This window comes from Nansenia antarctica (assembly GCF_963989245.1).
Source record: "Nansenia antarctica genome assembly, chromosome: 1".
Lineage (NCBI taxonomy): Eukaryota > Metazoa > Chordata > Actinopteri > Argentiniformes > Microstomatidae > Nansenia > Nansenia antarctica.
This window is the reverse complement of record NC_137674.1, coordinates 56,501,879-56,529,045: the sequence shown is the minus strand read 5'-3', so window position 1 is coordinate 56,529,045 and position 27,167 is coordinate 56,501,879. Positions and strand designations below refer to the sequence as shown.

The following is a 27,167-nucleotide window of genomic DNA, read 5'->3' as shown; positions in this document are numbered from 1 at the left end:
TTAAATAGGGCATATCGGAATAGTATCCTTCGGTCATCCTATGCTGATTTAATCCGACAAGAGTTTATGAATAGCATATAAACTGGTCATTGTAGCGACGCGAAAACAAAAACTGTATTCGTGTGTATTAATCAAGACACTATGAATGATACTGTAACAGGGGTCAGAAACTCGTTACTCGTTATCAACCATTTTCTGTACTACATGCTTTCCCTTCTTCTCTTATGTTGCAATTTCTGCCTCCCATACGTTCCGTGCGTGCGTAAAACAGCCCACACTACTTTGGTGTTCCTGCGCAGAGGGCTTGCGCTTTTTGAGGGAGGGGGAGTGGGGGAGGGACAGAAAAACACCCAACCTTTTTGGCGTCTGTAACGCATCGCTGGCCTTATACATATTTTTTGTAGAGTTCTCATATCAGTTATTACGGTGTTATCGATAGAATTTGTCGTGTTATTTTAGGAATTAAGAACGTAAGAAGTACTATTTGTCCACAGCGCGGATGGGTACAGACGTAGCCGGACCTGCTTGTGAGCGCTGGCTGTGTGTCGCTGAATGGAGGAGCTCCTCTTCCTGGTGGATAAACAGTGACAGCTACAGGGCAGCCACCTAGACCCACTACACAGCCCGGCGCTGCCCTGCCGTACGCTACCCAAAACAACAGCAAAATGGCTTCAGAGAGTAAACACGTCGCGCAGTTGAATTCTGGTGAGTAAACAGAGCTGGATATGTGACATCGGGAGGGTTTAATATGCCTCGATTTCCCTCCTGCGCCCTCCTCTAACGCTACTCCCGTCCTCTCCCCCCCGAACAGAACTCTACTTCCTAATAGCCCGGTTTCTAGAAGCTGGACCGTGTCAAAACGCAGCAGAGGTTTGTGTTTTTGGTATTTTAGGATTATTTATAATATATCCAAGCTTGCCTTGACCCATAATATTGTTTTTATATGTTATTTTCAGACCCTGATAAAGGAGGTGGAGGAGAAGGAGGTAGGCAGTCGTGAGTCTGTTCGCGGTGCATCTCGCTGCACTGTAGTTTGTGATGTTGATTTTTCGCTTGATTTCTCATTTAATGTTTAAAAACACAACTGGACGCATTTGTAGACGGACTGATCGAGGTCACCGCTGTTTTTCTATTCCAGCTACTGCCCAGAAGACTGGACTGGACGGGGAAGGAACACCCTGGGACATACGAAAATTTGGTAAGGGAATCCTATAACTGAGAAAAAGTTTTTTAGAGCAGCAAAATAAGAAATTGAATTTCCCGCAATTTTTAAATCAGGGGAAAAACTCAAAACGACTGTACCTATCAAACTTAACCAAATCGGGACCAGAGGGTAACGGGGGTGCAGTCCTGGGCTCGGGGGACCCTGGTGTGTGAGTTTGGTGACATGCATGTCCAAAAGATTTAAATAGTAGTACAAAATGTGTGTGAAATGTTGGTACGTCATGAGTGTTGTGGTGTAGAAGCGCGAGGATCCGGGGGAGGGACTCCTGCGCCACAGCTAGCGCGAGATGGAGGCGCTCTTGTCCTGCGATAGTCCTATGTGTGTGTGTGTGTGTGTGTGTGTGTGTGTGTGTGTGTGTGTGTGTGTGTGTGTGTGTGTGGGGGGGGTAAAATACACACAGGGAGACGAGTTAAAACACAGCTTTTAGGAGAATATAAACAGTAATATAAGAAAGTGCTGGGACAGAAATACTGCTCTATAAAATGAGGCTTAAGCTGTAAGAGAGTGGCCACGGGGGGAGTAGTTTATTGTTTGGAGTGTATTTGTGCTCAGCTGAAGGAGAGGGAGATGATCATATGTGTGCAGATGAGAGGTAATATAGAGCTGGTGTTTTATTATTGTTTTATTAATTTGCGTGTTAATTGGCAGGTAAACAAATGGTCTCCTCCAGGAGCGCCTTTATCCACAAAGCTGTGGATACTATTAATGCATGCAATGTCAATACAATTTAGTTTTTGGCTCGCAGTTTAAGAGCAAACATTTTCTTATTTCTAAATTTCAAAAGTTTTATGTTTTTGGTAAATAATGAATATATTGACCTTTCCCCCAGATATTATGATTTTTTTTTTGTTAAAAATGTTTTTAAACATTGACATGAAATTAGTAATTTCACAGTCCACACCCTCAGTGCTATAACAGTCGTCATCTTAATCAGGGGTTGTAGACTCGATTAAATCTACATCTATACCTTTAGAAAATAATTGGCAGTGTCTCGCTCTCTGTTTTTTTTTTTTTTTTTGTGCCTGCTCGGCTCTCCCCGTTCCTCCCTCCGCCTCTGAACGGAGCGGTGACGCGGCCATGCCTCCTGTCTCCTGCATGTCCATTGTGCTTAATACCTCCGCGTCTCATCTTAAGATGCGATATGCTCTTAATTATTAGACAAAAGAAATCAAGGCCTTATTAGCAGTAAACGACAGACCAGCGTAATATCGATTTGTTTACATTGAAATGTATCGTTTAGGCCTAAAGTAGCTATTAGCTTATAGCCACTGGTGATAACTAGCGAAGACGGCAATGCTGATTAACGCTAATATTATCTTTAGTAATTAACAATATTACCAATTATTGTAAATATTACCAAAACGAGTAATGATGATAATAATAATAGTATTACTGCTAATAACAATATTGATAACGATCATTATAAAGACAATTGTGATATTGTTTGTCAAGATTATATTTTTAGTAACGACAACATTATTATTATCATAATAATATGCATATGGTTTTTGATGAATTTATATAATTTGATTGTTGTATTTAATTGATTATCTGTCTTATTAGTGTTGATTAGACAACCTCAATGAAGTGCACTGTAATAACATAAACATAGTAATGCTAATTATGAAAATAATTATTGCAATAATGATAAGGAATATTTGTTTAATGAAAATTATCTGTAGCATAACAAGGATAGCTGACATGGATTGTGATGTGTGATTGCTGATTGATGTGATCTATGATTGTTGATTGATGTGATGTGTGAACAAATATTAACCACCTAGTATCACATACACATTCTTCACCACGCATTGCTCAGCCACACGGTGTGCGTGTGTGCGTGTTTCTGTATGTGAGGGTGAATGTGGGTGTGTGTCTAATTGTGCACGTGGCCGTGTGGCCCTGTGAGGTAGTGTGTGTGCTTATGAAAACGGATCACGTCTGTGAAGCAGTGAGATGTTAAAGACAATTAAGGGTTCATTAATTGGTGTGTGTGTGTGTGTGTGCGTGCGTGTGTGCGTGCGTGTGTGCGCGGACTGCAGGGTGGCACGGCAGTGCTGAATGCCCAGATAGCGAGGAGGAGAGTGCTTGTATGCCTAATGTGTCTCCTGGTATTATCTTAGTTGAAACATTGTGATCATTCTGTAAAACATGACCATCATCAGATATCTAATCTTTTGTCTAGTACAGTATTCATTTATAGATACAGTGTCACCGTTGCGTTTCCTGTATTTACACATTTAGACAGGACCTCTATCACTATGGTGTGAGGCTTTTGTTATTGTCTAAATGTCATTGTACAGAAGTAGGTCACACATTTTTAGATGAGGTCTTTGCTGTTGAGGTCTTTGAACACTAAATGTGACATCAAGAATAAGGGTCTGTTATCGATTATCACCAACAATGACGTCTTCCTTATGTATGTAAACAATAAGCAGCTCCTGATGTATGGAAACTCAACTCTGTATTTCTGTCTGTCTGTCTGTATTTCTGTCTGCATACAGTTTAACCCTTGTGATGTGTGTGTCTGTGTCTCTGTGTGTCTCGTGTGCGTGTGCGTGTGCGTGTGCGTGTGCGTGTGTGTGTGTGTGTGTGTGTGTACACAGGTGAAGTTGTATGGCCACATCACTCCGGACCACCTGCTGCAGGTGTGTCAGAGAGTCTGCCCCCTGCTGGAGAGGGAGGTTCCTGCCAGCGTACCTGGAGTCCACAGCCTACTGGGGGCTGGGAGGCAGAGCCTCCTGCGAACCAACAAGAGTGAGTCTCATACACACACACACAGGTCTCAGAGTGCGGTGGGTGTATTTAGTACATTTCATGTTTGTGTATTTCCTCCAGGTTGCAAACATGTGGTGTGGAAGGGGTCAGCTCTGGCCGCCCTGCACTGTGGTAGGCCCCCAGAGCCGCCAATCATCTATGGGAGCCCGCCCAGCATTGGTAGGCTTCATTTAATGAGTTCAGCCTAGGTCAACCCTGCTAAACCTCAGTGGTCTTGTGGTTATTTACTTGAGACTGTGAACCTAATTAATCCATCAAACTTTTTTTTCTTGTTTTCATTATGAACTAATACTATCAAACAACAATGCGTGTGTGTGTGTGTGTGTGTGTGTGTGTGTGCGTGTGTGTGCGTGTGTGCGTGTGTGCGTGTGCACGGGCTTTCTCTCTCTGTAGTGGAGACAAGTCACGGTCGCAGACTGAATGGAGCGTACCGTCTCGGTCAGCTGCTCCCTACAGCCGTCTACCAGCACATGAAGATGCACAAGAGGATCCTGGGACATCTCTCCTCCGTCTACTGTGTCACCTTTGACCGCACCGGACGACGCATCTTCACCGTAAGACCGCTGTGTGTGTGTGTGTGTGTGTGTGTGTGTGTGTGTGAGTGTGTGTGGTGTGTGTGTATGTGTGTGTGCCTCTGTGGCTTTAGATATACACCTCAACAATTTGTCTCATTTGCAGCCATAGCTGTATGTCGGTGTGTTTTTTTGTAGCTGCTTTATTATCTTTATTACCTCAAAGGATCCTGCTAGAGTTAAATACTCCCAGGAGAAGACTGAGCTGAACTAGGGCTCACTATCTGAAATTCTGTAGGAAGCAGTGTTGTATGTTTGTATCAAGGAGGTGGTCTTTGCTGTGTTTGCGTATGTAGGAACAGTAAGGAACAGTTTTCTGGTTTACGATGTAGGATTTAAATCTTTGACCTCTCGCTACACTCCTGGCTTTGTTAGGATCGCTATGGTTACGGCGTTGGTGCTCCTCGAACGCTAACCTAACGCTAGGCTAATGCTGTCGCTTGTCCAACATGCAGACTGCTGTTCAGTTTAAAAAATAAATAAAAATGGCTGCTGTTAGATGAGTACTGTTGTTAATGAGACTCTCTCTTTCTCTCTCTTTCTCTGTCTCTCGCTGCATGTCCTCTCTCTTGCCTTTTCTCTCTCTTGTCATACTGAAGAAAACATTTCCTCTTAGGCACTGGCAAGGTGCCAAAATTAAAATTCACTCTCCCAGCTCCTCTTCTTCTTTTTTCTTTCCTGACTCCATCATAAGATCGTTTTGTTTATATATTTACCTATCTAGGAGGCATTTTTCTGGTTATGTTCCTGAAGTTGATTTGCTGTGGAATAAACGATTAGCGATCCATTATTGTGTTAAAGACATGTTCTATATATCGATAACCGGTGGTGAAAAAGGAATGAATTCACACAAAATGTAATGCTGAAACGAAAGTGTTTTAATGCCGCTATGAAGAATTAAAGTATTTTCACTCACCATTATTTCCACCACCGTTGACGGTAGTAACTCCAGAAGTCTTAATTGTCTGTTCACCAAGCAGTTTGTTTTGTCTTTTTTCGGTTCCACCTTGACGTGTCCACCTTGTATCGACTGGTTGACTGATTGTCCCAAGTTATCGACTGGTTTCTTTCACAACAGAGATTACACCTGATCGCTCTGTGGGTGTATTAATCGATTGATTGAACTGAGGTCGGTTCGGTCACCGTGGTCTCGGCGCTCCTTGACTGCATCGATTCGGTTCTCCTCAGGGTTCCGACGACTGCCTGGTGAAGATCTGGGGTACGGACGAGGGCCGCCTCCTGGCCACACTGCGAGGCCACGCCGCCGAGATCTCGGACATGGCGGTGAGCTACGAGAACACCATGATCGCCGCCGGGTCGTGTGACAAGACCATCCGGGTGTGGTGTCTGCAGACCTGCGCCCCGCTGGCTGTGTTAGAGGGACACGCCGCCTCCATCACCTCGCTTCAGGTAGGCGTGCATGCGTGTGCGCGTGCGTGTGCGTGTGTGTGTGCGTGTCTGTGTGCATGCATGCGTGCGTGTTATAAGAACACTGTTGTAAGACCAGACCAAATCCATATTTGATTGGAATCCAGAGTTTTAGAATGGTGGTTCCTTATTCCATTTGAGGTTTTAGTTGACCGTGCGTTGGTCTCTACAGTAGGCCTGTAACAATTATGAAATAATCGCCTGATCACGGTAAAACATTTTAACGAGATGGGCAGAATAAATGACCCGGGATGGAGTTTTTCAAAACGTAACACGGCTACACCATTATGGGATCTTAACCCTTGCTGAGTCGTTAAGCTGATAGACGAAATATAAGCGAGACAGTTTCAAATCATGCACGCTCACACATAGATCACTCACAGACAAACTGACACGTTACATCGCAAAAGAGATGCGGCCAGTCAATGCAGTGGAGAAGCCAGTATTTAAGGACATGCTGTACTCTTTTGATGGCCAATACTAGTTGCCTAGCAAAACCTACATCTCTAAAAGGCAATTCCATTGTACCAGAGTAGTGAAGTGAAGGGTGCCTCAAGCCAGAGAAATTGAACATGCTTATGTTTCTGGCCTAAAATCTGCCTGACAAATCCACTGAGTAACTGTCTTTTTTCACCCATCAACACCACCCCCTTTTCTTTTCAGAGGACAATATTTGTATTATTAATACATATATATAGTTTGAATACTCCTAATTTAATTTAATCTGGTTTTGCTTTGTTTTTTATTGATGAGGATATGTTAAATCTTATGTTAAAAAAGATGCTTAATGTTGTATGTATGCCGTGTTATTACATGATCTGGGTCACATAACGTCACATAATTATATTGTTAATCGCAATTATTTCTGAGACAATTAATTGTTCAGCAAAATGTGGAATTGTTACAGGCCTACTCTACAATCCTCACGTGTGTTCACTGCTTTCACCTAGAATGGCTGCTCTATTTTTATCTTAAAAAGATTTTCGGCCTTTATGTCTTTCTTTTTGTTAGGCCCCTTGTGTTACTGCCATGTATGAAATGTGCTATTCAAGTAAAGTTGTGCTATTTAAGTCAAGTTGTTTTTGGCTGTGTGAGACATTGGCAGCCGTGTGGCTGTGTTGCAGTTCTCTCATCTCAGATTGGTTGTGTTGTAGTTCTCTCATCTCTGATTGGCTGTGTTGCAGTTCTCTCATCTCTGATTGGCTGTGTTGCAGTTCTCTCATCTCTGATTGGTTGTGTTGCAGTTCTCTCCTCTGTGCTGCGGCTCCAAGCGGTTCCTCTCCTCCACCGGAGCCGACGGCACCATCTGTTTCTGGCAATGGGACGCAAGCACACTTAAGTTTTGGTGAGACACACACACACACCTAAACAAAAACACAAAACCACCGACCACAAGCATGAACGTGCGTGCACACACACACACACACACACGCACACACAAGCAGTTATGCTGACGATACACAGGTCTACATCTCCTCCAAACCCACCACCCCCTTCCCCCCACCTCCCTCACTATCTGCCATCAGGAGCTGGATGAGCAGGAATCTCCTGAAGCTCAATGGCAGCAAAACCGAGGCCCTGCTCATCGGCTCCAAATCCATCCTCACCAAATCACAAATCACCCCTGCTCCAAACATCATAATCGACGGCTCCAAACATCATAATCGACGGCTCCAAACATCATCATCATCCACGGCTTCCCTGTACCCATCTTCATCTTCCATCTTTGCAACATCTCCAGACTCCGCTTATCACTGTCCCAATCTACTACTGAAATCCTGGTTCACGCATTTGTCACATCTCGCATCGACTGCTGCAACGCTCTCCTCACTGGCCTCCCCATCAACCTCCTCAATAGACTCCAAATAATTCCACATCACCCCCCCCCCATTCTCATCCAACTACACTGGCTTCCTGTGTGCCACCGCATTGACTATAAAAACCTACTCACCTTCAAAGCTCCATAATCTAGCCCTCACCTACATCGCTGACCTCCTCCAGGAATACACCCCCTCCCGCACCCTCCGCTCTTCCTCTGTTGGATTACTCACTGTCCCCAGTTCATGCCTCAGCACCATGGGTGCTCGAGCCTTCAGCTGCTTGGCTCCCAGGCTTTGGAACTCCCTGCCACTCCATATCCGTCAGTCTGACTCTATAAACTCATTCAAAACTCAACTCAAAACCCACCTGTTCAAACTGGCATACTCACTTTAATCTGTATCCTGTGTCCTTGTACTTCACCTGTTGTTCTTTAGTTTTGTTTTCTGTTGTTTGTTTTCTTTCTGTTTACTTTTAACTGTGTTTGACACCTTGTCACCTCCACTGCTTTTAACCTGACTGTATTTTACTGTGTACTGCCCTGTGGGGTGTCCTTGGGTGTTTTGAAAGGCGCCATACAAATAAAATGTATTATTATTATTATTATTATTATTATTATTATCCTGATATGTGTGTCCTATATGTCTGTGTGTTTCCAGTCAGAAGTCCAGTAAGTTCACAGAGCGCTCCAGACCTGGGGTCCAGATGATTTGCTCCTCCTTCAGTGCAGGTGATCAGCTGTCATACAGCCATTGATTTGTGTATCTGTTAGAATAAATTGATGATAATTAGTGCACACACTTATATAATTGAGACCGTAATGTGTTTCTTCTTCTTCTTTTAATGTTTTTTTTTTACGTCATGTATACCGTAATACTGTGTGTGTGTGTGTGTGTGTCTAGGTGGTATGTTTCTGGCCACAGGGAGCACAGATCACTTCATCCGGGTGTATTACTTTGGGTCGGGTCAACCGGAGAAGATCTCTGAATTGGAGTCCCACACGGTGAGTACTGAGTATGTGTTGATGAGAGTGTGTGCTTGTGTGTGTGTGGACGTGTTTGAGGTTGAGAAGTGTGTGTACGCATGTGACAGTGAGAAGCAAAAGTTTCACCCTTATCCTCTATATGTGCTGTATGTATGCCATGTTGACTACCTTTCTATTTGTTCTTATCTCTCTCTCTCTCTCTCTCTCTCTCTCTCTCTCTCTCTCTCTTTCTCAAACACACCCTCAGGATAAGGTGGACAGCATTCAGTTTTCCAACTGCAGTGACAGGTAAGGATTTAGTATGTGTGTGTGTGTGCGTGTGCTGTTCTGGCTTTTAAATGGAACCTGAGGGTGTTGTAATATGACTTGATGTAGTCAGCAGAAACACTACCTCTTCTCTTCTCTCTCCACACCTGCTCAGACACACACACACACACACACACACACACACACACACACACACACACACACACACACACACACACACATTGACTTAACAGGCAGGTATGTGTATTTCTGTGGTGTTTGCAGATCAGCTGAAATCCCCAAACGTTTCTCTAATCTCTCCAACAATAAAAGAGAGAGAGGGAACAGGGGAGGAGTGAGAGAAGAGGGGTGGCTAACAGTAACAGGGACTACAGCAAGTGTGTGTGTGTGTGTGTGTGTGTGTGTGTGTGTGTGTGTGTTAGGTTTGTGAGCGGAAGCCGGGATGGTACAGCTCGTATCTGGCAGCTCCAGCAGCAGGAGTGGAGGAGCATCCTGCTGGACATGCAGACGAAACTACCAGGGTACGGATACACACACACACACACACACACACACACACACACACACACACACACACACACACTCACACACACACACACACGCACACACTGTTTAAAAAAAAACAATTGTACCATCATCCCTCTCCACCCCCTTGTAGGAAGTACAACCCCCCGCCCCTGGAGGACAAGGTGACTAAGCTGAAGGTTACCATGGTAGCGTGGGATCGCCAGGACAACACAGTGATCACAGCTGCCAACAACCTGACCATCAAGGTCTGGAACTCTACCACGGGAAACCTCATCCATGTCCTCATGGTACGTATGAACACACACACACACACACACACACCTTCGGCATTGATCAAACGAAGGCCGACAATTTACCTTTAATACATTTATTCCCGCATTGTGATTTTTGCCAAAAGTAATAATGAATATTGATGTTGTGGTTTGGTTGATGTTCAGGGTCATGAGGATGAGGTATTTGTTCTGGAGCCGCACCCCTTCGATCCCAGGATCCTCTTCTCTGCGGGCCATGACGGGAACTGTATTGTGTGGGACCTGGCCAGAGGGGTCAAGATCCGCTCTTACTTCAACATGGTGAGAGGCGGAACCTCCGTCTCAGCGCCGGACTCTTTCTACTTCTTTCCCTCTTCTTTTCCTTTGCTTTGTCTTTCTTCTCTCCTGGTCTTACCCCCCACCCCCAGTCAAGTATAGTTGGGAATAGTGTGTTTGACCTGGGTTAGGGTGACTCACAGTTGTGTGTCTGTCTCTGTCTCTGTGTGTGTGTGTGTGTGTGTGTGTGTGTGTGTGTGTGTGTGTGTGTGTCTGTGTGTGTGTGTGTGTGTCTGTCCTTGACTCTTGTCATTATTACTGTTCCTGTCTCTATGGTAACCGGGGGACATTCTTGAAGCGTGGCTCAGATACTGTAGAGTGAATCACCATGATGTCTACAGACCCAGTGTTCTGCCCCAGTGGGCGGCTGAGGCTCAGCCAGTAGAGCCGGCATCTAATGATCGCAAAGTCGACGCCTCGCCACGTGTTGAAGTGTCCATGAGCAAGGCGAACCCCTAATTGCTCCGGGGTCGCCTTCAATGGCTGTGACCCGTGGCCTAGATGCCCCCTTTAGAGCATACATTTGGTTGTACTCTGTGCAATGACAAACATTGAATTCCTTTCCCTTTCTCTGACAGGGTCAAACAGCTAAATGTCTATGGATTGTATGACAAACCCCCCCCCCAATGAGCCAGTGTCACAGATGAAGCTTGAGCCTAGTCCAAGATTAAATCACGCTCGCAATGGGAAAAAACCTCCATGGGGGAGAGCTTTTTAGTCTAGGATTAGTCTTGATCTGTGTCCACAAAACCAGCCCTGTGACTCCCTTTTTCCCGGTGTGTAGATCGAGGGTCAAGGCCACGGGGCGGTGTTCGACTGTAAGTGCAGTCCAGACGGGCAGCACTTCGCCGCCACCGACTCCCACGGACACCTGCTCATCTTCGGCTTCGGATCCAGCAGCAAGTACGACAAGGTACAACTATGATACGACTATACTACTGCTACTCTACAATGATGCTACATACGACGTACATCTCTAAAACAACATGTCTGTGACAGATATGTGACACATTCTAATGCTTTGGTCCTCACATCGGGATATATGATGTAATGATCAGACTTTTCTTTCGAAAAATGTGAGAACATTTCCACGTTGTTGAAAATCAACGACAGACTCGCTAGTCAACTAACACAGCTTGTTTTGTGAGCCTGCTAACAATGTCAAGTAGTGTTATAGTTAACTAGGTAGCAGTGGGGATTGCTCACCGATTCCGTTGAGTTGCAGTGTTTTGGCTTGACGAGCGAGTTTGTGTTGTGATTCTGAACAACATTGAAACGTGTTTCAAAAGAAAAGTCTGAACATTTTGGTTGACGACATGCAGACCATAACACTAGAACATATAGTCTAGTGTCTACCATATAATCTACCAACGGCTGCAGCTATACAACACAGTTAAAAACAGCATATTATAATGTATGAAATTAAGCTGTGAGGGGGGGGGAATCAACATTAAAAGTGAATAGACTTTTACATATTACATTGGGAACTACACTAAAATGTCGTTCCTAGACGGGAAGACATTACAATCACTCAGCTAGATACAGAGCTGTGTAAAACAAGGATGGAAGACAACCACCACTCCGGAACACGTCCTATACCGGACGCTCCGCTGAAAGCGCGTTTGACGTGTCCTCCCTCCCTTTCGTCTGTCCCCTTCTCCAGATAGCGGACCAGATGTTTTTCCACACGGACTACCGTCCGTTGATCCGCGACGCCAACAACTACGTCCTGGACGAACAGACCCAGCAGGCGCCCCACCTCATGCCCCCACCCTTCCTTGTGGACGTAGACGGGAACCCCCACCCCACCCGCTACCAGCGCCTGGTCCCCGGGCGGGAGAGCTGCAGGGTGGAGCAGCTCATCCCTCAGATGGGGGTGACGTCCTCGGGTACGCAGTCGAACGTCCTCGAACGCAGTCGAACCACGCTTACGCCGTCGACGCGATGGTCCAAAGGCAGTCCAGAGCATTCAACTCCCCCTTTAACATACTTTCTGTTTATTTCCCTCCCTCTCTCTCTCTCTCTCTCTCTCTCTCTCTCTCTCTCTTTCCCCTCTCGATCTCTCTCTCCCTCTTCCTCTCCTACTCCCTCCTTTCTCTTTCTGTCCCTCCCTCCCTGTTTTTCTGTCTCTCTTTCCCCTCTCGATCTCTCTCCCTCTTCCTTTCTGTTTCCCCCTCCTTCCCTCCCTCCCTTCTAGGTCTGAATCAGGTGTTGAGTGAGCAGGCGATGGACGGGTCCAGTCCTCTGGACAGTATGATCCAGAGATTACAGCACGAGCAGGACCAGAGACACATTTCTACAGACCCCATACACCCCAGGGCTAACAGAGGTACACACATGCGCACAAACACACACGCGGAGTGACCATATTCCAGCCAAACATGTCAACATTGAGCTAGGCCTGTAACAATTCCAAATTTTGCTGCACAGTTAAATGTCTCAGAAATAATTGTCATTAACAATTTAATTGTCACTGAATTGCTCCAAATGAGCGGGCTGGTGCATTGCATGGTAGCTTGCCGCCATTGGTGTGTGAATGTGTGTGTGAATGGGTGAATGAGAGGCCATTGTAAAGCTCTTTGGAATAAGGTGCTTACCATTGAATTTTTTCAATGTTATGTGACCCAGATAATGTAATAACACAGCAACCTATGAAGTAAACCATGCCTCTTTATTATCATAAAAGGTATTGGAGATGTACAGTACCAGTCAAAAGTTTGGACACACTTGAATGGGAAAGTGTGTCCAAACTTTTGACTGGTACTGCAAGTTTTGCTAGGCAACTCGTATTGGCCATCAAAAAAGTACAGCATGTCCTTAAATACTGGCTTCTCCACTGTATTGAATGGCCACATCTCTTTTGTGATGTGTCTGTGAGCGATCTATGTGTGAGCGCGCACCATAGGGTGGGATGGTGACTTTTGAGGTGTTGTTTTAAATTGGTTGTGTTAGCATTTTTGACAGCGACTGTTTTCTTACAGATCCGGCAAACCGGCTCTTCCAAATTTGCAGGTTCTCCCCTCTGGTTTGGCTTGAATCCAAAATGATCCCATAACGGTGCAGTCGTGTTACGTTTTGCAACAAGCTCCAGCTCTCTACCATGTTTGCTGAATCCGGTGTGGACTTTTAACGCTCAAAAGCCAACTTGATGCACATCAACTGTAAATCAATGCGCGTGGCCGGGGTGTCCTCTGATAAAACAGCTACTGTTCTGTCGCACTACAGGGTGCATGCAGCCATTGGAAATGTGTTTGATGGTTGCAAACAAAAGTAGGACCATGAATAGCATTTATTTTATTTTATGAAATAATAATAAAATGCTTAGACCGCGGTTCAGAGAAAAAAACGCAATCACGTCAAATAATCGCCATTAGACAATTATTTCATAACTGTTACAGCTCTACATTGAGCTAGAATCGTCCAAACACAGAAAGGGTGGTTTGGAAACCAGATATATATATATACCCCTCACCCCTCCTGTCTCCCTCACCTTCCCCTGCCCTCCCCTCCCCTCCTCCAGGGTCGGTGGGCTCCCCCTCCGAGGTGCACTCCCCGCCCAATGTAGGTCTGCGTCGCAGCGGGCAGATCGAGGGGGTCCGGCAGATGCACAGCAACGCCCCCCGCAGCCAGATGGCCACGGAGAGGGACCTGGTAGCCTGGAGCCGTAGGGTCCTGGTCCCCGAGCTGGAAGAGGCCGCGGTCAGGTAAACACTACCGCCTAGAGCACTCACGAGGGCGGGGGGGGGGGGCGCTTTGGAATAAGCCGCTATATAAGTCAGTCCATTTCACTCTTGCTGGCCGGGGGGATGACGTGGACAATTTAGATCAGAAAGTCAAAAGTTTATAACGACATGGGTTATGCTAACTTGTTGTTGTGTGTGTGTGTGTGTGTGTGTGTGTGTGTGTGTGTCTGTAGGAGACAGCTGGACTGGCGAGAGGCTAAAGGAGAGGAGGAGATCAGCGTCTACAGATCGGAGAGGAGACGGCGCACCATCCACTCTCACAGAGAGAGCAAGGTAACCCCCCCCCCCACACACACAATCACACCTATCATCAGACCCACACCTTCACGGACAACGCGAAGGAAATCACGCAAAAAAACCCTTCTTTCTTTTTCTGTCTTTTTTAGTTTCCTTCGCCCGAAGGCGTCAGCGACGAGGGGAGGCGGAGTCAGGGTAACCACGGTTACCACACACGGGCCGCCGTGGAGGAGACGAGCCGCCAGAGCGCCGAGGTCGCTGACGACGACGACAGCACTTCTGAGGTACTGTGCCCGTTACCGGGGGGGGGCGCGCCTAAACCGGACCAGTTATTAAAAAAGCTAATACATGCTAGCTGACAGATTTAGCTGGTTGAGGAGCTTGCTTTTTGGGGGTTTATCTGAGCTGCCCAGCTGATTGGCTGCCGTGGTGCGGTGTGGTGTGTGTCTGTAGGGAGAGGTGGATTTCCAGCCTGCTAGCGCCAACGCAAACGCAAACGCTAACTCCTCAGAAGAGGAGAAGGAGGAGGAGGAGGAGAAGGAGCCCTGGCCTGATGACCATAGCAGCTCCAGGTCTGGACAACACACACACACTCACTCACTCACTCACTCACTCACTCACTCACTCACTCACTCACTCACTCACTCTTTCTCTCTGTCACTCTCTTTCACTCTCTCTTTCACTCTCTCTCTCTTTCATTCTCTCTTTCACTCACTCACTCACTCACTCTCTCTCTTTCATTCTCTCTTTCACTCACTCACTCTCTCTCATACTCTCTCTCACACTCTCTCTTTCACTCACTCACTCTCTCTCATACTCTCTCTCACACTCTCTCACTCTCTCTCTAACCGACTCCCTCTGTGGTGTTGTAGTGACTACTCCAGTGACTACTCTGACTGGACAGCAGACGCAGGGATAAACCTGGAACCACCGAAGAAGAGTGCCAGAGTGAAAAAGAAAAGCAGCAGCTCCGAGGAGGACGGGGAGAAGAAGAGAGAAGGAAAGAAAGAGAGGAAGAAAGACAAAGCGGACAAAGACGGAGCACTACCAAAGAAGAAGAAGCCAAAGGAGCGAAGGATGAAGGTCTGTGTGTTTGTCTTTATGTTCTCCTATATATGCTCTCCCTCTCCATCTCCCTCTCCCTGTCTCTCCCTCTCTCTCTCTCTCTCTCTCTCTCTCTCTCTCTCTCTCTTTCTCCCCCTCTCAGCTCAATTGGATGTTTCACCCTAACCTTAACCCTAGCCCTAGCCCTGGGTGGTATATTAACCATATTATGTCTCTTATCAGAGGGCGGAGTTGCAGGAGGCGGGGTTAACTCTGGAGGAGTGGCTTCCCTCTCCCTGGATCACAGACACCGTCCCCCGGAGATGTCCCTATATACCACAGATGGGGGACGAGGTATGCACACACACACACACACACACACACACACTATTTTGGCTGCACAGGCAACAGCTAGTTCACATTCCTTTTTACGTCCTGCGTGTGTGTGTGTGTGTGTGTGTGTGTGCACAGGTGTACTACTTCAAACAGGGTCACGAGGCGTATGTGGAGATGGCCAAACAGATGAAGATCTTCAGCATCAACCCCAAGAAACAACCCTGGCACAAAATGGAGCTACGGGTAATGATTTTGTGTGTGTGTGTGTGTGTGTGTGTGTGTGTGTGTGTGTGCGTGTGTGCGTATGTGTGTGTGTGTGTGGGCTGATGGCAAATAATGTAATCAAGTACCGTATTTTCCGCCCTATAAGGCGCACCGGAGTATAAGGCGCACCTTCAATGAATGGCCTACTTTAGAAATTTTTTCATATACAAGGCGCACCGGCTTATAAGGCGCACCGGCTTATAAGGCGCACTGTCGTTTTTTTTTTTTGACTGGGGTTGCGTTACGCCCAAGCTCCACCTACTGCGTTGCGTCACCTCTCCATCGGTGTTGTGTCAACTTCCCGTTGTCCAAGCTCCACCTGAGCGTTGTCACCATCAACGTTCTACCTGCTCCACTGTCAAAAATATATATTTTTCCACCTCAAGTATCAGCCGTTCGTCATCCATTTTTGCAACAAGCGTCAAGGACCTGCGGTGATTCACAGCTGACTCGCGTGAATAGCAATTCGCAATAGCTGCAACCACGAGATATAGAGTAGTTAGCTACAAGCATTTTCAATCTGCTATTATCTCTATTAGTGGATTAACCGCTGTGGTGATTTAACAGCTGATAAAAATACATCAAGTAGACTACAAACAGAGCAAAACAACACCAGAAAACAACCAATAGGCTATACAATTATAACCAACAACCAATATGTGACAGCTCCTGGTGAAATGTGCAACGTACTTTTTCAGTTTTTACACATGCTTAAACTACAGATTGTAAGCTTTCAAATGATGTGTCATACATTCAAACCAGAGAAAGATTGAACACGACAGGCGTATTTGAATGTTGGTTCATCTCAAACACTGAATGGGAGAAAAGTGAATCTGACCAAACCACAACAAACGCTGCTAGCGGCTAACAGCTAACAAAACACATCGCTACGAAGGTCTAAACTGTATTTTAATAACATGACAACATACTGGGAGAACATCGACATGCTAAAAACACATAACTACACATAACTAGATGAACACACAGTTCTTGCTTTTGAACACGAGCTAAAACGAAAGTATGTTTACAAATCAACCCTCCCTTACCGGTAGCCTCCGGCAAACGAGAATAATGAATCCAATACACAAATGATAAGTGTTTAGTGATCGTTAAACTGTTGTTTATTATATCGAGTGGGTACTTTAAAACTTCAAGTTGAAAGCACCAAGAATCTCACTTTGTTCCCTCGGAAACTCTGTTAAGTCTTCTTTACTTGGGGTCTTGTGGTGTGGGACTGTGAGTAAGCACAACACCGGTGTTTACTGATTACCGTAATGCTGCAAGCGGTGTGAGTGTCCGAATTGAACAGTTGGGTGAGTACGGCATCCATTCAGAGCACATGATAGAATAACAATAGCATTCGCGGAGATTCCAAGATGGCGGCCGTCGTTTACTGATTACCGTAATGCTGCAAGCGGTGCGGCTTTGTAGTTTACCAGTCGTACTGAAACATTTTATTATTATTAAAAAAAAAATATTGGTCATGTAATTTTTACATTTTGATCCATATATAAGGCGCACCGGGTTATAAGGCGCACTGCCGTTTTTTTTTTTTTTTGGGGACTTTTAAGTGCGCCTTATAGGGCGGAAAATACGGTATGTGTGATTCATACTATTAGTGTGTTTGTGTATTACATTGTGTGTGCGTGTATGTCTGTGTGTTGTGTGTTGTGTAGGAGCAGGAGCTGATGAAGATAGTGGGTATTAAGTACGAAGTGGGCTTGCCGACGCTGTGCTGTCTCAAACTGTCCTTCCTGGATCCTGACACGGGCAAACTCACCGGAGGATCCTTCTCCATGAAGTAAGCACTCCACTTCCACTTTCCGCTTTTCTTCTTCCTTGTTTTGAATATTTCTGGTCTTCCCGGATATCGTTGAATTGATTTGATTGACATCGTATGAGCTCGGCGATGCCTGCTATCTGACGTTTAGCGAGGTGCGGCAAAGAGAGAGAGAGTACTTAAACTCCGCTGACGTTGGTTCGTGTTTCGCCGTAGGTACCACGACATGCCGGACGTGATCGACTTCCTGGTTCTGAGGCAGCAGTTTGAGGACGCCAGAGACAGACAGTGGGGCGTAGGTCAGTCTCCCTCGGCCCTGGGCGATGACATCATCACCGCTGGATGCTTCGGTGTGTGTGTGCTCTCCTGGGCTGCAGGCGGGAAATTGATTGAGTGTGTGTCTGTGTGTGTGTGTGTGCGCGCGTAGGTGACAGGTTCCGATCAGTAATAGACGACGCCTGGTGGTTCGGTACCATCGAGAGCCAGGAGCCCCTCCAGGTCCAGTACCCTGACAGCCTGTTCCAGTGCTATAACGTCTGGTATGTTTGACACAGGATAAAACATGGTTTTAAAAACAAGCAGGGAAGGGTAAGGGCTGATGATGAAGATGATGATGATGATGACGATGATGGTGTGTTTCCTGTCCAGCTGGGACAACGGGGACACAGAGAAGATGAGTCCGTGGGATATGGAGGCCATCCCCAACGAGGGTAAGATTCACACACACACACACACACACACACACACGTACACACACACGTACACGCTCATCGGACCAGAACAATCTGTCCCTGCTTGCACACTTTCACACATTTCTCTCTCTCTCTCTCTTCGTTTCTCTGCCTCCCCCCCTCCCTCTCCCTCTCTCTCTGTAGCAGTGTTTCCAGACGAGCTAGGGTTGAGCGTCCCACTGACCGAGGAGGAGCAGAAGGAGCTGCTGTACGTGCCCGTGGACGGGGAGTGGGGCTCCCGCACGCGCTCGCAAGAGTGCCCACGCATCATCGCCGCCATCGACCAGCTCACGACCCTCGGTAAGACCTCATCGGCCTGTGACTCGAACTCTGAGGTCATCAGCTTGAGCAATTTACTGGTTGTGTGTATACAGCTCTGTTGTTCACCCAGAGACGGGAAGCAGCGTATTAGAAGTGACTTCACTACTAGAGTAATGTGATCACACACACACACACACACACACTTTCTTAACATGACTTTCATTCATAACAAGCTCCGGAAGGAGGTCTTCTGGCTCCCCCTAGTGGTCATTTGGAGACCTGACACCCTTGTCTTTAGTTTTTTTTGTTTCTCTACTTCCCATGTTCCAAGGTTTACAGCAGGTATTTGTGCTTGTGTTTGATAAAGCACTGACTCTATGAAGTCTGAGGCCCTATATTGAAAAGATACCTCTTCCAACCAACCCTCTGCTGTCAGAGATATGTAATCTTTCTATCTTTCTTTCTTTTTTTACTGCATTTCGTTGTCTGGTACTTATGCTCTGCAACGACAATAAAGTTGAATCTAATCCAATCTGTAAACAAATCTTTCTCCTCCTGTCTTATCTCCCTCTGCTGATATCCCACCCTCTCCTCACAGACGTGGCAGCTCCGTTTGCCTTCCCGGTCGACCTGCAGGCGTACCCGACGTACTGCACCCTTGTGGCCTACCTCACGGACCTCAGCACCATACGTCAGAGACTGGAGAACCGCTTCTACAGGTGTGTGTGTGTGTGTGCGTGCGTGCGCAGCGCGTCTGAGAAAGATCGCTGATTAAGTGAGCAATCGTCGAAGGTGACTGCGACCATGTGAAGGCGTTAACGAGTTACAAGGATTGTGCGTATTCATCGTCGCGTATAATCCATACAGGCGCATGTCCTCGTTGATGTGGGAAGTCCGTTACATCGAGCACAATGCCCAAACGTTCAACGAGCCAGGAGCCTTCATAGTCCAGACCGCCAAGTTCATCTCCGACCTCATGCTTCAGTTCATCAAGTAAGATCACCGCTGTGTCTATGACTATTATATTTCCGAATACGTCGACCGAGTTCTAGTCTCTTTTACCCAGCCCTATTGATGTTGTAAATTCTCTCTCCCAGGGACCAAAACCTGACTGACATCCACCCCCTCTACAAAAACATGAAGAAGGCGGCTTTCTCCGACTCTGAGGACGAGGTGTGTGTCTGAGTGCAGTCGATCGAACGCTTAGGGTTCTTTCTCTTAACGTCTTACAGAGTGTGTGTGTCGTGTTGTGCGTCTGGAAGCGTGTCTGGGCTTCGTGTTCATTCTGGGTTTCCTATGCCATTGTATAGGAAGAGGAAGAGGAGGACGAAGACACCGATGCTCCGGGAACATCCACGCGTAAAATGAAGGTAACCTACCTCATACACACACACACACACAAGGTCCTGGTAATAGGATGATTGTCAATGTCCATAGTCAGAGAGGTTTTTTATAAGTCATTGTTCTATTTGCAGTTTTGTTTAATGATGACATATCATGTTTAATGATGACATATCCTGTTTAATGATGACACATCCTGTTTAATGATGACACATCCTGTTTAATGATGACACATCCTGTTTAATGATGACACATCCTGTTTAATGATGACATATCCTGTTTAATGATGACACATCCTGTTTAATGATGACATATCATGTTTAATGATGACATATCCTGTTTAATGATGACACATCCTGTTTAATGATGACACATCCTGTTTAATGATGACACATCCTGTTTAATGATGACACATCCTGTTTAATGATGACATATCCTGTTTAATGATGACACATCCTGTTTAATGATGACATATCCTGTTTAATGATGACACATCCTGTTTAATGATGACACATCCTGTTTAATGATGACACATCCTGTTTAATGATGACATATCCTGTTTAATGATGACACATCCTGTTTAATGATGACATATCCTGTTTAATGATGACATATCCTGTTTAATGATGACACATCCTGTTTAATGATGACACATCCTGTTTAATGATGACACATCCTGGTTATGTAGGAACGGCGGCCCATGCAGAGGCGCCTGCGGACCAGGCCTCCGTCGTACGACCCCCAGGCCTGGCGGGGGCGCTGTAAGGAGCTGCTGGACCTAGTCTTCCAATGTGAGGACTCTGAACCCTTCAGACAACCCGTAGACCTGACGGAGTACACGGTATTGACCCAGCTTTCACCTCTCTCCTTTCTTCCTCCCTCTTTGCTCACCTCTCTTCCTCTCTTTCGTCTCTCTCTCATTACTGTGTGTGTGTCGCCAGAACTACCTGGACATCGTGGAAGCTCCCATGGACTTCAGCACGGTACGGAGGACGCTCACTGCGGGGAAGTACCAGTCTCCCATGGACCTCTGTAACGACGTGCGCCTCATCTTCAGCAACTCCAAAGCATACACACCCAGCAAGAAGTCTCGGGTGAGTCACACACACACAAAAGACACATGAATGCTTATACATAGGCCTGTAACAATTCAACATTTTGCTGTGCAATTAATTGTCTCAGTAATAATTGCGATTAACAATATAATTGTTTCACTCTTATGTGAACCTAAGTAAACCATGCCTCTTTATTAAGCAAAAAGCAAAAGCAAAAGATGGCTAGTGGCTACTTTTAAGAATCTAAAATAAAACATATATAAAACATGTTCTTTCTTAGTTTTGATGTCTTCAGTATTAATCTACAACAATATATAAATAAAGAAAAAACATTTAATGAGATGGTGTGTCCAAACTTTTAACTGGTACTATATGTGTTTTTAGCATGTTCATGTTCTATCAGCATGTTGTGTTAACATGCAGAGCAGCTATCTAGCTAACATGATGTTCTTTGTTGTTAGCCAGCTAGCTAGCTAGCGTGTTGGAGCACAGTCAAGACTGCCATTAGACTATTGAATTGCCATTAAACAACAGGGCTACTTATACAACAGTTTAACATACTTCTGTTAGTGTTTTAGAACCAGATGACAGTGTGAAGATCAGGTGGGTAAGAGCGTATACAGAAAGTGACTGTTTGTGTGTGTACGGTGGTAAGAACGCGTCCGGCGTGTTTTTCGGGTCTCCAGATTTACAGTATGAGCCTGCGCCTGTCAGCCCTGTTCGAGGAACACGTCAGCTCCATCCTGGATGACTACAAGGCCATCCATGGCCTGAAGGACCGGCCGACCAGACAGGGCGCGGACAGACGGACGAGGCACACCGCGGACAGACAGACACGCCACACGACCACGACGACAGCGGTGGCGGCGACGAAGAGGAGGAGGAGGAGGAGTGACTCGGCTTCCAGCAGCGCCGCGTCCAGGTATCCCATAATAATAATAATAATTAATTTATATAGCGTCTTTCAAAAAACCCAAGGACGCTTTACAAGGGAATGATCGGACAGACAAAACAGGAAACAAACAAAGCAAAACTGAAACAATGACCAGGGGCCAAAGGCCTTGGAGAACAGATGTGTTTTGAGGGCTAATTTGAAGGAGTCCAGGGTGGGGGCGTTGCGGATCACTATGGGGAGGGAGTTCCAGAGAGTAGGTGCGGCCACTCTGAAGGCTCTGTCCCCAAAGGTCCGTAGGTTGGTGCGGGGGGTGGATAGCAGGCCCATGTCTGTGGACCGCAGGTTCCGGGAAGGGGTATGCTGGGGGAGAAGGTCAGTTAGGTACTGGGGGACGCAGGCGCGGAGGGATTTGTAGGTGAGGAGGAGGATTTTGTATGTAATGCGGGACTTGACCAGGAGCCAGTGGAGGTGAATGAGGGTGGGGGTGATGGGCTGCCAGGGCTTGGTGTGGGTGAGGACCCTGGCAGCTGAGTTCTGCACGTACTGGAGCCTGTCCAGGGCTTTGTTGGGAACCCGAACAGGACTCCATTACAATAGTCCAGACGGGAGGTGACGAAGGCGTGGATGAGGGTTTCGGCAACGGAGTCAGTGAGGAAAGGTCGTAATCTGGCGATGTTTTCGAGGTGGAAAAAGGCGGATTTAGTGATGGATTTTATGTTGGAGTGGAAGGAGAGGGTGGAGTCCAGGATGACGCCCAGGTTTCGGACTTCGGAGGATGGGGAGATGGAGCAGCCATCGACCTCGAGGATGAAGTCCTCAACCTTCCGGAGCAGTTTGGCACCTCGGGGGGGGGGGGGGGGGGCAGTGGTAGTTAAGGCCGTGACGATGGAGGATCTGGCCGAGGGGGAGCATGTAAATGGTGAAGAGGAGGGGTCCGAGTACAGAGCCTTGGGGGACGCCTTGGTTGACTGGGGCTGGGGGGGAGCTTGAGCCGTGGATGGAGACAAACTGTTCCCTGTTTGAGAGGTATGATGTGAACCAGGAGAGGACTGTACCTGTGACACCCAGGTGGGTGGAGAGGCGGTTGAGGAGGATGGTGTGGGAGACAGTGTCGAAGGCAGCAGAGAGGTCCAGGAGGATGAGGATACTGAAACGGCCCAAGTCAGCAGCAATGAGGAGACCATTGGTGATTTTAATGAGGGCGATTTCCGTGCTTTGGTGGGATCTGAAGCCGGATTGGGGCTCATAGAGCTCATGGTTGGACATATACTGATGGATTTGACCGGCAGCTCCTCTTTCCAGGGTTTTACTCAGGAAGGGAAGATTGGAGATCGGCCGGTGGTTGTGGAGGTCATCAGGGTCCAGACCAGGTTTCTTGAGGATGGGGGTGACTGAGGCAGTTTTGAAGCTGGTGGGGACTATGCCAGATAGCAGGGAGGTATTAATAATATCCACCATGTAGGGGCAGACCTTGACCAGTAAGCAGTCCTTGACCAGGGCTGTAGGCATGGGGTCCAGTGAGCAGGTTGAGGTCTTGGCCAGGGTGACCAGCCTGGTGACCTGGGCAGCGTCCACTGGAGAGAAGGAGGAAAAGCAGCATTGGGGGGGCACGGCGCTGGGGCGGGGTCGTCGTGTGGCTCGGGTGCGGGAGGGGCTGGTGCCCGGAGCTGCTGGGGGATGGAGTCAACCTTTGAGTGAAAGAAGTCCAGGAATTTGGAGCACCGGTCGGGAGCACCAGGAGGGTGGGGGGCGTCGGGGGGGCAGAGTAGACGGTTGATGGTGGTGAATAGTGTTCTGGGGTTTTGCTGGGAGCCAATGAGACGGGAATAATATAGGGTCTTAGTGTGGGAGTCTAGAGAGCATCCTTGTAGGCAGTCACATGGTCCCTGTAAGCCAGGAGATGGACTGTGAGGCCGTTTCTTTTGGACAGCCTCCCCACTGCACTCACAGATTTGATATTCCTAAATGAGATGGTGCGTTTGGGATGCTGCCTGGGCAGGGAGACCAGGACAGTGAAGAGGACGGCATGGTGGTCAGAAACAGCCAGGTCCAGGCACCGTAGGTCAGGGGGTCCAGTGGAGCACACCAAGTCCAGTGTGTGGCCTTTGGTGTGTGTGGGACCTTGGACATGTTGGGTGATGTTGAAGCAGTCCAGGAGTGATAGAAATTCAGCAGCAAACTTGCAGTTGCTGGTGTCCACGAGGATATTGAAATCACTGAGCAGTAGTGTGGATGGGGATGTGGAGCAGAGGGAGGTGAGCAACTCAGACAGCTCTGCCATGAAGGTAGTGGAGGCTTTGGGTGGGCAGTAGATGAGGGCAACCTGGAGCGGAGCAGACCCAGCCAGTTTGATGACAAACGATTCCATCTGTGTGTGTGTGTGTGTGTCTGTATGTGTGTGTGTGTGCTATAACCCTGTTCTGCCCCCCCTCCAGCCCAGAGAGGAAGAAGCGTGTGATGTCGAGGGGCACCCTCAGAGTGGAGCCCCCCACCACATCCACCCCCTCGGCCCCCCCGCGCCCCCCCTCCCTCAGGCAGCACCTGCCCCCGCCGAGACAGACACCCCCCCCCCTCCTCAACGGGAAGGCCGACGCGCAGGCGCCCGGACGCACGCGCAGCACAACACGCTCTGGGGGACACACCTCCGTCTCCTCGCCTACGCTGGGCGGCAGCAACACACACAGTACAGCGGGTGAGAACACACACACACACACACACATACACTAGGGATGTAACGATGCACTCAACTCACGATTCGATACGATTCACGATACTCAGTTCATGATACGATTTTCGCACAATTTTTCTTTTTACAAAATGAGATTGAGATTGACTCCGTCTCCCATCTCTCCAAGTAGAGCCCTCCCCCCGGTCACTGCGAGCCCAGAACTCAGCGTCTGGTTCATCTCCTGCCGCCGCCGAACGCTCCAGACACTCTCCCGTCACTGACGGTAACAGCGGGGGCAGCACGCGGCGGAAACTCAGGACACCTGTACGACACACACCCGGTAAGACCGACGGACACATGCAAGAACAATCATTTCAAGAAAAAAAAAAGGGGGGGAAAGTGATACGTTAAGCCTATTGCCCCCCCGCCCAAAATCTTTTCCAAACCTGGAAGTGACACAAGTTGTGTGCTCTCTCTTTTTCTTTCTCTCTCTCTCTCTCTCTCTCTCTCTCTCTCTCTCTCTTTCTCTCTCTCTCTCTCCCTAGCCTCTCCTCCCAGCCGCTCCCCGCAGAGCTCCACCCACCTGAATGGCCACGGGGGTCACGTGACCCTCGGCGTGGGGAGGAGGGGGCGGAGACCCAAGGCGGACACGCCGGTGACCCCTCCTCCGGAGGTCGCGACCCCGGCCAGCCCTCCGCGCAACCCCCGGGGCCGGCCGCCCGGCAAGAAGAGAGGCCGCAAGAGCAAGCAGGAACTGGAGGCCCTGAGGAGGAGGGGCCACCGCCGGAGCTCCACCCCCGAAGACGAGCTCAGCCAATCGACGGGCGACGAGGGCGGGACTTCCTCGTCCGCGCAGGAAGCGGCCGTGCTGTCGGACTCCGGCGGCGCGGGACTGACGCCCAAGCCGCGACGCGGTAGGCCGCGACTGATCCGGACGGAGGACGTCCCGCCCCCGCCCCCGCCCCCGCCCCCCACCGACTCCTCGGACCCCTCCCCCTCCGCGTTGAGACGGAGCAGCCGGCGAATCAACGACGAGACCACTCCCCCCGCCCGGTCGGTGCACCGGAGGGGAGCGCCAGGTGAGGAAGAGGAGGAGGAGGAGGAGGAAGAGGAGGGAGAGGAAGCGGACGCAGGGGAAGGGGGGTCGAGGCGCACTCGTAACCAGGGGCGCGGACCCACTCCCCTCGCGCAGTCTTCGCTCCGGTCGCACCGGAGGGGATCATCGCCACACGAGGAGGAGGGGGAGGAGGGGGAGGGGGATGGGGACGGGGAAGGGGGGTCGATGCGCACCCGTAACCAGGGGCGCCGCACGGCGTTCTACGTGGAGGAGGACTCGGAGGAGGAGCAGAGGCAGCTGCTGTTCGAGGACTCGTCCATCACCTTCGGAACCTCCTCCAAGGGCCGCGTCCGCAAGCTCACCGAGAAGGCCAAGGCCAACCTCATCGGCTGGTAACCAGGACAACCGAGACCTTAAACATACGCAGATTTGTTATGGACTGGTTACCAACCCGCCCGCCCACACACACACACACACACACACAGAGGAGAGACGTGAGTAGCTGTGTGGTCTCGATACCTGCCCAGGGCTGAGTCTGACTACACCGTGCGATGAGCTCATTGGCAGGAGAGATCCCCAGGAGTCACCTCTTCTGTGTGCGTCCGTGTGTGTGTGTGCGTCCGTGTGTGTGTGCGTCAGTGTGTGTGTGTGTTTGCGTGTGTGTGTGCGCGCGTGTGTCTGTGTGTCTTGGGCACGGCTGCCAATCCAGCTGCTACCATACAAAGCTGTTCTCAGAAACACGACACCGGGACCTCCCCTCTCCTCTCTCTCTCCCTGCTACCTTCCCTTTCTCTCACTCCCTCCATCTCGCCCTCCCCAGGTCACCATACACCCCCCCACTCCCCCTCCCCCATCCTAGAGATTCTGAGGTCAGGAGTCACTGGTTCATTAGTGCTCCTCTCTTATTGGTCCATCGACAACTGTATCGAATGAGCACTTACTCTCCTCTCTGCCTCTCTGTCTCGCTCTCTCTCTCTCTCTCTCTCTATTTTTCTGGTTCCACACTTTTATAAAAAGTTCCCTGGTTTTGTAAAGGGTCTGTTTGATGGCTGGTTCTCTGTCATGTTGGTATAGTCTGTCTGACCTCAGTGTGTGTGTGCGCACGCTGCAATACCAAATGGAGTGTGTGTGTGTGTGTGTGTGTGTGTGTGTGTGTGTGTATATGTATCTTGGTGGCAACTGTAGTTGTTTATTAGTTTTGCATGTCCACTACAAAGAGAGAGAGTGACCCTGTCCTGTCCTTTATCCTCCTTTCTTTCTGATCTAACTGTGTTGGAGGAAGAGAAAGGGATGGATGGATGGATGGATGGGTGGATGGATGGACCATATATCTTATGTGTGGAAAGAGTTTTCTCCTGATCATTAGCAATACCCGGTGCCTTTCTGTGGTGTGTGTGTGTGTGTGTGTGTGTGTGTGTGTGTGTGTGTGTGTGTGTGTGTGTGTGTGTGTGTGTGTGTGAGAAGCAGCACTTCTCATAAGAATGTGTTTGTGTATGAGCAATAGGGAGTGATTTTGAGTTGTCATCATCCTGCATCATGGTCACAGTGAGTGAGATGTGTCACAGAG

At 48.3% G+C, this 27,167-nt stretch overlaps 1 protein-coding gene across 1 annotated transcript; it reads left to right on the top strand.

Moving 5' to 3' along the window:
• Positions 1–650: 650 nt before the first annotated feature.
• Positions 651–25,996, top strand: phip (PHIP subunit of CUL4-Ring ligase complex; the record flags this gene model as incomplete). Its single annotated transcript, XM_080545606.1, has 41 exons — positions 651–705; positions 812–870; positions 957–986; positions 1,139–1,198; positions 3,832–3,982; positions 4,064–4,162; positions 4,397–4,557; positions 5,764–5,985; positions 7,248–7,348; positions 8,481–8,551; positions 8,724–8,824; positions 9,054–9,094; positions 9,496–9,594; positions 9,732–9,888; positions 10,039–10,173; positions 10,973–11,101; positions 11,852–12,077; positions 12,386–12,517; positions 13,709–13,892; positions 14,105–14,204; positions 14,318–14,452; positions 14,622–14,740; positions 15,041–15,251; positions 15,456–15,566; positions 15,684–15,791; positions 17,489–17,613; positions 17,809–17,942; positions 18,020–18,131; positions 18,241–18,302; positions 18,468–18,623; positions 19,183–19,303; positions 19,452–19,577; positions 19,682–19,757; positions 19,895–19,954; positions 20,614–20,766; positions 20,867–21,019; positions 21,667–21,902; positions 24,311–24,567; positions 24,734–24,883; positions 25,089–25,600; positions 25,736–25,996. Exons 1-41 carry the CDS (start codon positions 666–668, stop codon positions 25,994–25,996), a joined length of 5,676 nt encoding a protein of 1,891 aa, XP_080401732.1. The 5' UTR covers positions 651–665.
• Positions 25,997–27,167: the final 1,171 nt, after the last annotated feature.